At 49.9% G+C, this 11,585-nt stretch overlaps 1 protein-coding gene across 1 annotated transcript in view; it reads left to right on the forward strand.

The window, feature by feature from the left end:
* XPO7 (exportin 7) overlaps positions 1-11,090 on the forward strand; it is a gene marked incomplete at its 5' end in the record, with an annotated part of 32,062 nt that extends 20,972 nt beyond the window's left edge. The window contains 13 exon segments of the mRNA XM_009318638.1: positions 389-452; positions 1,659-1,767; positions 2,229-2,335; positions 2,744-2,832; positions 3,567-3,674; positions 4,793-4,836; positions 4,839-4,865; positions 5,441-5,655; positions 6,836-6,974; positions 7,309-7,469; positions 9,100-9,198; positions 9,538-9,665; positions 10,627-11,090. Of these exon segments, the coding sequence (XP_009316913.1) occupies positions 389-452; positions 1,659-1,767; positions 2,229-2,335; positions 2,744-2,832; positions 3,567-3,674; positions 4,793-4,836; positions 4,839-4,865; positions 5,441-5,655; positions 6,836-6,974; positions 7,309-7,469; positions 9,100-9,198; positions 9,538-9,665; positions 10,627-10,720 (1,384 nt within the window).
* Positions 11,091-11,585: the final 495 nt, after the last annotated feature.

The raw sequence follows: 11,585 nt of genomic DNA on the forward strand, positions 1-11,585 counted from the left end.
AACCGCTTCATCTTCTGGGTAGTGAGAAGAGCAGAGTGCGAGTGCTTGGTCGATGTCTTATCTAGCTGTTGAATTGCAGCGGATGGCTATAATGTAGTTATTTTGGATCATAATTGCTTTGTAGCTTACTTCCACAGTTAATTTGTTTACAGTCTATCTTACAGTCTTCTACTTGTTCTTCCTGACAGAGTAAATAAAAATGGTCACTGCAGGTCTCTACAGTAGAGATGTATGCAACTTGATTGCTCTTGAAACAAATGGAACAGAGGCTAGAACATATTGAATAATATAGACATAAGTCCCCTTCCAGTTTTGCCCTGGAAAGTGCTTTGCAAGCATTGCAAGAAGTTTTCTGCTGACTCTGCTGCTTCCTTAACACCCCCTTTACATACAGTAGTGTTAGAAAGCTGGTGAAACTGAGCGCCGTACAGTTCATGCTGAACAATCACACGGTAAGTCCTTTCACCTTCTGCTTTTCGTCATGTGGTGAACTCCTCCATCTGCCTTTGTGCAGCTGAGATAATCCCCTAATTTTAACACCTGGACACACTTTTGAAGTTTACCTGTCTCCCAGATGCTTCCATCATACTAGATGAGCCTCTAGAAAACGTGATCTGTGTTCCATCTCTCTTTGTTCAAAGCCTGCCCTTCAATTTTGAGGGGCTGTAATTATGTGGTACCTTTCATCCCTGAAGGGTTAATGTGGGGGTCTCTACACTCCACTGAAAGACAACCATCTCCAGAGTGAAATGCGGGAGACAGCTGATGCTGCTGCACATGCAGGCAGACAGCAGTGAGCACTGTTTATGCAATTTAATGCAAAATATAACAGCATTTCAGTGCCCCAGCTTTCATTCTAAAAGTGCTGATTTGGAAGAAGTGCCGCCACTTGCAGTGGTCAGGATAGCAGCCTTGTTCCTTGGTCACTACCGGTATGGTACTCCCTGTGCGGATCTGGGTTGCTGACTTGAAATCAAAAATGTTAGAATGAGCAACTAGAAGCCAGCAGCAAAGTATTAGATTTCTGACTTGCCTCTGGGAGCCTGTGGTCATTTGATGCTCCGATGCTGTAGCGATAGGACTCCCAGCACCACATCCAGAAGGTTTGCATCGACTGGTTGAACGAGGCGCTGTATTCCTTGAGCTAGGGGATGTTTTGCAGACAGTCCCACGTCCTGTGTTTGGCCCAGAAGCTGCATTCAGTCTGCATTGTCTGGGGCTACTCTTTCTGTGGAGAATATGGGCAGAGTAACTGGGGATCTGTCTGCAGAGGGCTGATTTTTCAGCAACCTTAATGCCTGAAGGGTCCCCGTGAGTGAGGGGGGCAGATTGCTTCGCTGCTCTGGAGGCAAAGCGAGACTTCCTTGTTCGTCTGGTCCTGGGGAATTCCAAGATGAAAGATGATATCTGGTATCTTTGCCAGTAGATAGGACACTGCTCCAGGGTGTGCAGGTGCGGTGCCTGTTGCCCTCTGGTGGCCTGTTCTCCAAGATGGCTGGCAGATGTGAAGTGGTTAGCAAGATAACCTTGCAGCTCGCTGCTTCTCATCCTTGCGCAGGCTGAGAATTAGACAGGGGGATGAGGGATCCTCAGCCCTTGATACAGGAGCCCGTTCAGGGTGGTGGTTCCCCTTTAACCCATCTCTTTTCCATTTGCAGAGTGAGCACTTTTCCTTCCTGGGCATTAACAATCAGTCCAACCTGACTGACATGAGATGTCGGACTACGTTCTACACTGCACTTGGGCGTCTTCTCATGGTGGATTTAGGTACTAGGGTCTTTTCCTAGGAACCAGAGCAGAACTCTGTGGTTTGGATGCTGGGCTCTGCAGTATGCCGGGTCCTGCTGTTTAGGGAGCTGTAAGCTCCTCCAGGAAAGGATGCTGGAATGGGAAAAGCTAAATGGGATAAGAACAAGGAGGGGAAAGAAGCTCAACAGCGGGTTTGATGCCATGTTGCTGGGTAGAGGTAGTTTAGAGGTGCACACCACCGAGGCTGGGGCTAAATTTTTCCTTCATAATATTCCAAATGTTTTCCTGATACGGCAGAGTTTGTTCTAAGACTTATCTGCAAGTTGGATATTGGCAGTAATAGATCACCTGTCTGGAAACCTGTGATCTCTCTGCCTCTAGCTCCGTGGGTGAGCAATGTCTGAATGTCTAGCACAGGCAGTACTGCAGGGCGCAGGGATGTGCAGTCTATTTCCTCCCGATTTCTTTTTTTCCTTCAGGGGAAGATGAGGATCAGTATGAGCAGTTCATGCTTCCCCTCACAGCTGCCTTTGAGACTGTGGCACAGATGTTCAGCACAAATACTTTTAATGAACAAGAGGCAAAAGTAAGTTGGGCAGGACGTTCCCTGTTATCCATGCTTTCCCTTGGGGGCTTTGTCATTTTCTGTTCAGACGGACAGGAGAGTACGAGTAAATCCTGAAGGGTGAGAGGCATTCTGCCCTCTGAACGAGAGGGGTGGATGCTGGAGTGATGGGTGCTTCCCTTTCAGTATATGGGGAAGCGGTGGTGTCCCTGTATCCCTCGGGTCTAGGTGTAGTTCACAGCTCAAATTAAAGAGGGCTTCTGGCACTGAAGAGGAAGAACTGCCTAACCTGGGATTGGCATGCAGCACAGAAAGGCTGTATTGCTGATGGGATGGGAGGAAGGGAAGTGGCTCTGGGCTGGTGGAGCCAGGGAGGGAGAGATCCATATGCGTGTTATGTTTTAACATACCTTTCCTTTTGCAATACAGAGAACTTTGGTTGGTTTGGTGAGAGACTTGAGGGGAATAGCCTTTGCCTTCAATGCCAAGACCAGCTTCATGATGCTGTTTGAGTGGATGTATCCTTCTATTGCCCTAAAACTTGAGTCATCCTGTCTGTCAGAGGGGAGAACTCTGGCTGACTGCATCGAAACGCCCTGTTTTCCCTGCTAAATCCTGACTGGGGTTTCTCTTTGCTTTTATAGTACTCGGTGTCCTGTCTCTGAGCCCTAAAATAGATTTGACTTGGTCTGTCTGCAACCAGGTCAACCTAGAAATCTGCTCAAAGCTGAACTGTTGGGGTTTTTCCCATTGGACCTGAAGAGATTTGACCTGTAAAGCACAAAGGCCTTTAATGGGATGCTTGTGTCTCAGCAGCAACAAAAGCTTTCCTCTTGCTCACTAAAGCCAACAGCAGTTGGTATCTTTGTCCTCTTGGTGAGAGCATAGCTGCTCAAAGAGCACGGTATCTGGGCTCCAGATTTCTCTTTGGCTGGTGAAGGTCAGCTGTCTGTTGCAGTGACAGATCTTTGTATCTGTCTTCCCTTTCATTCAAAACCTTTTTGGTTCTGGTTTGTCCTAGTGTAAGAAGTGTGTATGCAACTCCTTCAATGGACTTAAGGTTTTTTTTATCATTACTACTATTTTTTTCTGTGATAAAGCAGACCCCAGCAAGCAGCATCTATGTTTATCCTTGTTAAGTAAGCTCCTTTGCAAGGTGTGGGCGCAGTACACAAAATGTGCCTTTTTGGTAGAAGTTGTGACCTTTTCTCTTCGTGCAAAGCAGCAAAGTTCCTTAGCTTTCACCTTGCAGCTACCCATCCTACATGCCAATCCTACAGCGGGCAATTGAACTCTGGTACCATGACCCAGCCTGCACTACACCTGTCCTCAAACTGATGGCTGAGTTGGTACATAATAGGTATGAACCTCCAGCATCTGAAAGCTGGCCGGGATTTGTGTCTGTCTGCTGCTTCAGCCTTTGTGTGGGTGTTGGTGCCCAGTTGTGTTTTCTCTGCTTCAGTCTATTTATGATATAAAGGCTGCCAAGGGGACGGGGGGGAAGCTGGCATTGTTTCGGTAGGGAAGAAAATCTAACAGTTCAGATATCAGTCGTGTCATGACTCAGACCAAGAGACACGATCAATAAACACTGAATTTGTTCAGCATCTGCTTCCAAGGACAGTGCTGTAAGATAGAGGCAGGCAACTCATGTTAATTTTTAAAACCTGTGTTTAAAACGAGTGTTGTTCTATCTGGCAACCAGATGACCACTTTTGCTTTAGAGCATCAGCTCTTTTTGCCAGCAGAGAGGTACCTCTGACGCTATTCAGATAATTCAGAAGCTGTCTAATCTGGCAGTGGAAGGTTGCCAAGATGTTGCTCTGGCTTACAGCCAGCTGAACACAACCCTATAGGAAGGGACTGTTGTTACAGCCGAGTGGAAGGGACACAAGGTTCAGGCACAGTCATTTGAGAATTGACTCTCCGTACTGTCAGACTGTTTGTCACATCCGAGCGGCATCTTTGCAGTAGGACAATCGTTACTGGAATACATCCACTCATTTATTTCAGAGGTGAACTGGACAACTCTCTGCGCTTTAATTGTAAGATCTATTCACTGTAGGGGGAAAAAATGCCAAGTTCTGAATTCTTGGTCGTGTTATGAATAGGAGCTAGTCAGCTTGCCCTACAATGCTGCTTCCAAGATGTTCGCTGTTTGTGTACAGTAGCCTAGTGACTATTGCCAAGACGGGATTTCCAGCCTCGATCTTGTAATATTCCTAATGTCTGGGAAATATAGGCCCTTTCTTCTGCAACAGCAGAGCTCGTCTGTCCCTAAGTGGCTGTGTCCTGTCTGGCTTTGGTAATGAACAGCAGTATTTTCTACCAGACCGGGGTGTTTTGTTGAACTCTGGGGAGCAGCCCTGGGAGGAGGGTGCCCCAGTATGCAGCAGCACATGGAGGTGCTGGAGTATTAGCTTTGTTTTTACTCCCAGGTATGTTTGAGCTCCAATTTATTCCCTGTCTTTCCATTAGATCCCAGCGGCTGCAGTTTGATGTGTCCTCACCGAATGGCATCCTGCAACGAGTAAAATGATAACTACGTATGGTGAGTATCCAGCAGGTGGGATCCGGGCAGCCTCGGTCTGCCCTTGACTCCTCCGCTCGCTTGAGGAGTGAGGGCTGGGGCATTTGCCAGCTCGGAGAGCGAGCCCAGGCTGGGAAACAGTGCCAAATCGCTTGCTGAATGCGTGCTTAGATACAGGGAGATGCTTCTGCTTGAAGTGCTGGGTAGGCAGACAAGCAGAAGGGGCAGGGTGTTTGCCATGCAAATGAGGAAGAAAATGACAGCAACGAGCGGGAGCCCAGCTGAGCCCCTTGGGGGTGTGCAAGGTGACATGGGCGAACCTGTGAAGTGAGTGGAGAGCAATCCTGTCCTTACGCTGTCCTGTTTCCACAGCAAAATTACACGCAGTTGTGTTCTCCCGTGGTTCCTAGTAGAGCCACACTTTTAACTTGTAACGAGTTCCTTAACCTTTGGCTGGGGAGTAAGTCTTTGGTGCTTGTGGCTGACTTCTCAGTCGCTCCTTATGGCTCTAAACTTTTGTTTTTCCTGCACCCTGGGGGAGAAGGGGTTTGGGATGTGGTTGCTGAAATACTGAGTCCGCTTCTGTGCTCATGCAGGAAATCGTATCCTAACGCTTGGGGAGGTCCCAAAGGATCAAGTCTATGCCTTGAAGCTCAAGGGGATTTCCATCTGCTTCTCTATGCTGAAGGCTGCACTGAGCGGGAGTTACGTCAACTTTGGGGTCTTCCGTCTGTACGGGGATGATGCACTGGACAATGCCTTGCAAACTTTTATCAAGCTTCTGCTTTCCATCCCTCACAGTGACCTTCTGGTAAGCCGACACCTGTGATTAGCAGTGTAAACACATGGCTAGGGAAGACAGGCTTGGAAGATTATACAGTAAAGGAATACTTTAATCACAGAGACGAGTGAACTTGTGCCACTTCCTGGAACCCCAGCTATAGGCACAGGCCAGCAGGAAATTACAGCTCCTGGAATGTGCAGTGGCAGGGCCTGCGTGAAGGCTGTAACCCCCCCACCCAAGGCCCTGCTGGGCAGCCCCACTGCTCAGCTCTCCAGCGGGGTATGCTCCAAGTCTCAGCAGAGCAATTACAAAATAATTCCTCCTCTATCTGAAAAACACTTCCTGCGAGTGAAGGATTGTTCTTCCCTGTATTGCCTGCGGGCAGAGATCTCGATGCATCAGCAATTACAGTGCAGCCTGCTTGCTGAAGACATCCACGTAGAGAGTCTTGCTCCTATCCAGACCTCGTATGCAGAAATCCATTTTGTGGCAGAGCTTTGAGACCCTATCAGCACGGTCCTACCTGGCAGAATACCAAGGAGAGAGGGCAGCATGTATTCCTCCCAAGTCTTATCTGTCTTATTACCATAGCAGGATCTGAAAGAAGTTGTTCCCATCTCTGTGACGGCATTCAGCATGTTCGTGATTTAATATACTGGTGGCCAAACCATCGCTCTTGAGACACGCAGCTCAAATGCAACTCTTGAGAAGGGGCCACTCTGCAGGACTCCCAGCAGAGTGCCCCCGGTCTGGGGGCTGCTGAGGGGTCTGTGGCACTGACTGCAGTGCAGGCTGCTGAGCCCAGCACTGCGTGTGTTGATTTTTATGTGATCTGGCACTCTGCATGGACACCTGGAGAGCCGTTCCTATCTCTGCATCTCCAGCGCTGGCATTAGTCAGCTAACACTCCCCATTTAGAAAAGAGTGAAGCAGTGGGGAAAGATGGTTTGATATAACAGTGTTGGGAATCTGCTGGGCCATTGTTGCTGGAGCCTGTTTGGAAGGCTCTTGGTGGGGGAGAAGGGTGAAAAATATGTTGGCCCATAAGTTATGCTGTGAGAGAGGTTGGTTTGTTCTCTTTCCAGGAGATTCAGTAAGCAGTTCTCAGGTGATTAATGAATGGGTTGGGTCTAGCAGAAAGCCTTAACTGATGGTTACAGGCTAGCCATGAGGCCTTAAAAGTCTTTCTCTCTTCCTTTCTCTGCAGGATTATCCCAAGCTCAGCCAGTCATACTATTCCTTGCTGGAAGTTCTTACCCAGGACCACATGAACTTTATAGCCAGTCTGGAGCCTCATGTAATCATGTATATTCTCTCTTCCATTTCAGAAGGCCTCACTGCACTAGGTAACTACTCCTTCTCTCTGTTGTGCTCTTAAGGCTTTGATTTGGAAGTGGGGAAAGATTTTGGTTGGTTTGAATGCATGGTATTTCAGGTTACAGCTAAGACATACCTTGTGAACGGGTGGAGTTTCACCTCTGTTGAAGCTCTAACACTAGAGACAGTGACTATGTCAGTGAGGAGGTTGCTGACCCGTTCAGGGTTAGGTGGTTCTTGCTTGCAAAGTCCCTAAAAGGACCCAGATAAATGGTGGTGTTTCCCTGGGAGCCTGCCCAGGTGCATCTGAGCAAGGGGAATGCTGGCAGTACCCCAACGTCTCCCCCTTTCCTGTTCTTGCAGACACCATGGTTTGCACAGGCTGCTGCTCCTGTTTGGACCACATTGTCACCTATCTCTTCAAGCAGCTCTCTCGCAGCACCAAGAAGAGGACCACACCTCTGACCCAGGAGAGCGACCGGTTCCTGCACATTATGCAGCAGCACCCGGAGATGATTCAGCAGGTAAAGACCGAAGGCGTAGGGCCTTGTTGTGGCATGGCACAGTAAACTCCCTGATAAGCCCTGAATTTTCTCAGCATGATGTAATATGGGGGCTGCATGCTCCCTGCTCTAGAGCCCCGGGCTTTTCCAGAGCAAGAAGGATTTTTTGCTAGTATCGCATCTCTCCTACACATTCACCATATGGCAGGTCTGATGCAAAGCCATGCTTCAGGGCCATCTTCTCCCTGTGCAAGGAACACCAGTTTTGTGTTTCAGATATGAAAGGAAGTCGCCAAAAATGAGCTTTTGTCATCTCTTTTTTTTTTTAAAGAGAAACACAGTTGTGGGTGGTGCTGGCAGTTCACAGAAATGAAGCCAGGAAACTTACCTTCAACCAGAGAGCGTGTGCTCTTCCGCTTTAAAAAAGAAATCAGGGTTTGTTTAAATCCCTGGAACAATTCGGTGGTACATGTGCGCTCACAGCAGAGCGGGCACCATGGGGGCACCATGCTTAACAAGGCTCTGCGTAGACTTCAGCATACGGGAACAATCTCTCCGCTGCGGCGCTCGTGTTGGGAGCACGTGAAAGCTGGGTTTGCAGCCTGTTGGAGCACGTGCTGCCTTGGCAGCGTTCGTGCCTGCCTTCAGAACGGCCTCTGCGGGGTGAATTTGGTAATCGAGTTTTTCACATGCTGGTAGCACATCTGCCATCTGTCTCCTGCCTCCATCCGCAGCACCTCTGATAGACACGGAGCTTGCTGGGATTTGTCTTCTCTCTGGGTCAGGAGTGTGTGCAGTGGCAGAGGATCAATAGCGAGCTGAGACGTTGTCCTTGCTTAGGTCAGGCTTAGCTCAGCATATACCCACACGTATCGTGTAGTTTACTTACCTCTGTGTCACTCAATGGCAGATGAGTCTGCTCACAGAGGTTTTGGTGCTCCAGAGGGCCCTGCGTTGGGATCTGGATATCCATACCTTGTAGCAAAACACTTTTACATGCCTCTTGCCTGGCCGTACCGCTTTGAACAGCCGTGCTCGGTGCGTTTCTGACGGCGTTATCCAACCTCACTCGCTGGTGCGTGTCAGCGTGACTGCCACGTGAAAGCAGGGAATATTGTTCCACCCTTGCTGATAGATCAAATGCAAAGAAAAGCAGGCTTTTTTGGGGCTAGAAGCTGTGTTTTCTGAGGATAAAAAGAGAAACACTGTCTTCCAAACCAGCTAGATTAGATACTGGCTTTAGCCTAAGGAGGCTGTGGAAGGGAATGCAGACACCCCTAGTGTGGACTAGAGGAAGCTCCCCAGGGCACCACAGCACGTGCTCTCTGCATTTAAGCACTTGCTGTTACCTTGTTTAAGTGAAGATGAGACAATCCTTCCCCTGGCTGCCTCGGGGCAGGGTGGAGTGTCAGGAATAAATATTCTAACAGCTTTCAGCACCTCCTCCATGTGCCTTCAGTGAAGTTCTCCACCAGTTCATGGGGGCTCCGGGTCCTCCTCTTGTCCCATGATGCTGAGAGCTCTGTAGCACTGAGGCTCCAACACTGGAAGCATCAAAGGTGAATCGTTGCTCCTGAGCCCGCACGGTGCCGTGGTAAGGAGAGAGCTGGGATGGAAGGGCTGGTTTTAAACCTCGCTCTCCCTCTTCCAGATGCTGTCAACGGTGCTGAATATCATCATCTTTGAGGACTGCAGGAACCAGTGGTCAATGTCTCGGCCTCTGCTCGGCTTGATACTGCTCAATGAGAAGGTAAACATCCCACCCTCCCATTGCAGCTGGAGGAGCTGTCTGGGCTTGAACGATGCTGGAGCCTTTGGGCTGAAGGGAGCAGAACGGTGTCAGAGCAGCTGGTTGGGAAGTCGGGACTGGAGAGATTGTGTGTCGAGGGAAGGGTGCCCGGCCCTCCCCTGCAGCAGCCTTGGCGCTAAGGAACCCTATTAACGTTCGTTCATAAGGGCACCAGAAGTCACCCGAAGAGCTGTAACGTGTTTACTCCCTCTTCCCGAGAGCCTGTTACGCACGCTCTGCCCCAAAGCCAAGGTGGCTATTCGTCTGAAAATTAACCCATCCTTCTCTTGTCTCCCCCAGTATTTCTCTGACTTGAGGAACAGTATAGTGAACAGCCAGCCTCCGGAGAAACAGCAGGCAATGCACCTCTGCTTTGAGAACCTCATGGAAGGCATCGAACGCAACCTCCTAACCAAGAACAGGGACAGGTCAGTATGGGCCAGAGACCCCTTTGCGGGGCTGAGCCCGTCCCGAGGCGTGCTGCGCCCGTAGCTTAAGGCAGAAGCGCAGCCTGGAGAGTGCGTGGTCTTCGTGGCAGCCTCATGGAGCTTCAACAAGGCCAAGTGCCGGGTCCTGCACTTCGGCCACAACAACCCCATGCAGCGCTACAGGATGGGGGAAGAGTGGCTGGAAAGCTGCCTGGCGGAAAAGGACCTGGGGGTGCTGGTCGACAGCCGGCTGAACATGAGCCGGCAGTGTGCCCAGGCGGCCAAGAAGGCCAACGGCATCCTGGCCTGTGTCAGAAATAGTGTGGCCAGCAGGAGCAGGGAAGTGATCGTGCCCCTGTACTCGGCACTGGTGCGGCCGCACCTCGAATACTGTGTTCAGTTTTGGGCCCCTCACTCCAAGAAGGATGTTGAGATGTTGGAACGTGTCCAGAGAAGGGCAACGAGGCTGGTGAGGGGTCTGGAGAACAAGTCTGATGAGGAGCGGCTGAGGGAACTGGGGTTGTTTAGCCTGGAGAAAAGGAGGCTGAGGGGAGACCTCATTGCTCTCTACAACTACCTGAAAGGAGGTTGTAGCGAGGTGGGTGTCGGTCTCTTCTCCCAAGTAACTGGCGAAAGGACGAGAGGAAATGGCCTCAAGTTGCGCCAGGGGAGGTTTAGATTGGATGTAAGGAAAAATTTCTTTACTGAAAGAGTGGTTAAACATTGGAACAGGCTGCCCAGGGAAGTGGTGGAGTCACCATCCCTGGAAGTATTTAAAAGACGGGTAGATGAGGCGCTGAGGGACATGGTTTAGTGGGCATGGGGGTGTTGGGTTGACGGTTGGACTCGATGATCTTGGAGGTCTCTTCCAACCTTAATGATTCGATGATTCTATGGAGAGCAAAACACTGGAGGAACGGGCAACCTCCGGCTCTAACACGCTGCTCTGCCTTTTCCTTAGGTTTACGCAAAACCTGTCAGCGTTCAGGCGAGAGGTGAACGACTCCATGAAGAACTCCACCTACGGTGTGAACAGCAACGACATGATGAGCTGACGTCTCCCAACTCCGCCTGTACAGAGCAGCATCTCTTTGGCCTGGCCCAGAGGGGTTACCGTTTCCGATGGAAAGAAAAGAGGGCGTTTCTAATCCCTGCTCTTCCCCAGGGCTGGATTGCGGCGCTCGCTTTGGGCCGTACTCCACGTCCCGAGGGAGGAGGGAACAGGAGGGGTTGTTGAGCTCACCGGGGCAGGGTGCTTCTGTTTCCGTGGGAGGGGGTGGAAGGGCATAAGCCAGGTGCAAGAATCCAGCGTCTCCCTACCCGAATGTCTGCGTGGAACGCCAGCGCTCTGCTGCAGCCTGCCTTGTATAAACATGTACATTTTTTCATAACATTTTGAACAAGGTTTATATTGACTCAGTTTAAAAAAAAAAAAAAAAAAGTGTGATTGAAATTTTTACAGAGTCCTGGTGCACCGGTGCTGGCGTGAGGGTTGTGTATGCGAGTGAGGAAAGCGTGTCCTGCAGGCCTGAAGCTTTACTGGGCGAGGGGTGGGTGTGTGAAAGTGCAGAGATATATTTAGTGACAAGTGTAGAGAGAAGCAAAAAAAAAAAAAAAAAATCAAAAAAAAAAAAGCATTGTAAAATTCCAAATGTATATTTTTTCTTATTAAGCCCCTTGAAATCACAACTTCCCGTTACCGTCTTGCCCTTGTTATTAGGAACTCTAAGCCATGCCGCGTGATCTTTCATTCGTGCTTGCTCGTGGGTGTCTCTCCTGTCCCCCACTGTAGCAGTAGGCGCTGTCCCCTCGTCAACCCGCTTCTCGCAGGGCCCTCGCCTCCCTCCCTCCGGACCGATGCTGTGCCGGGCGCCTGCCCGGCGGCACTCTCCTCGCTCTGCCTTCTCCTTTTCTTTTTTT

The sequence above is a fragment of the Pygoscelis adeliae genome, unplaced genomic scaffold, assembly GCF_000699105.1.
Source record: "Pygoscelis adeliae isolate BGI_AS28 unplaced genomic scaffold, ASM69910v1 Scaffold52, whole genome shotgun sequence".
Classification (NCBI taxonomy): domain Eukaryota; kingdom Metazoa; phylum Chordata; class Aves; order Sphenisciformes; family Spheniscidae; genus Pygoscelis; species Pygoscelis adeliae.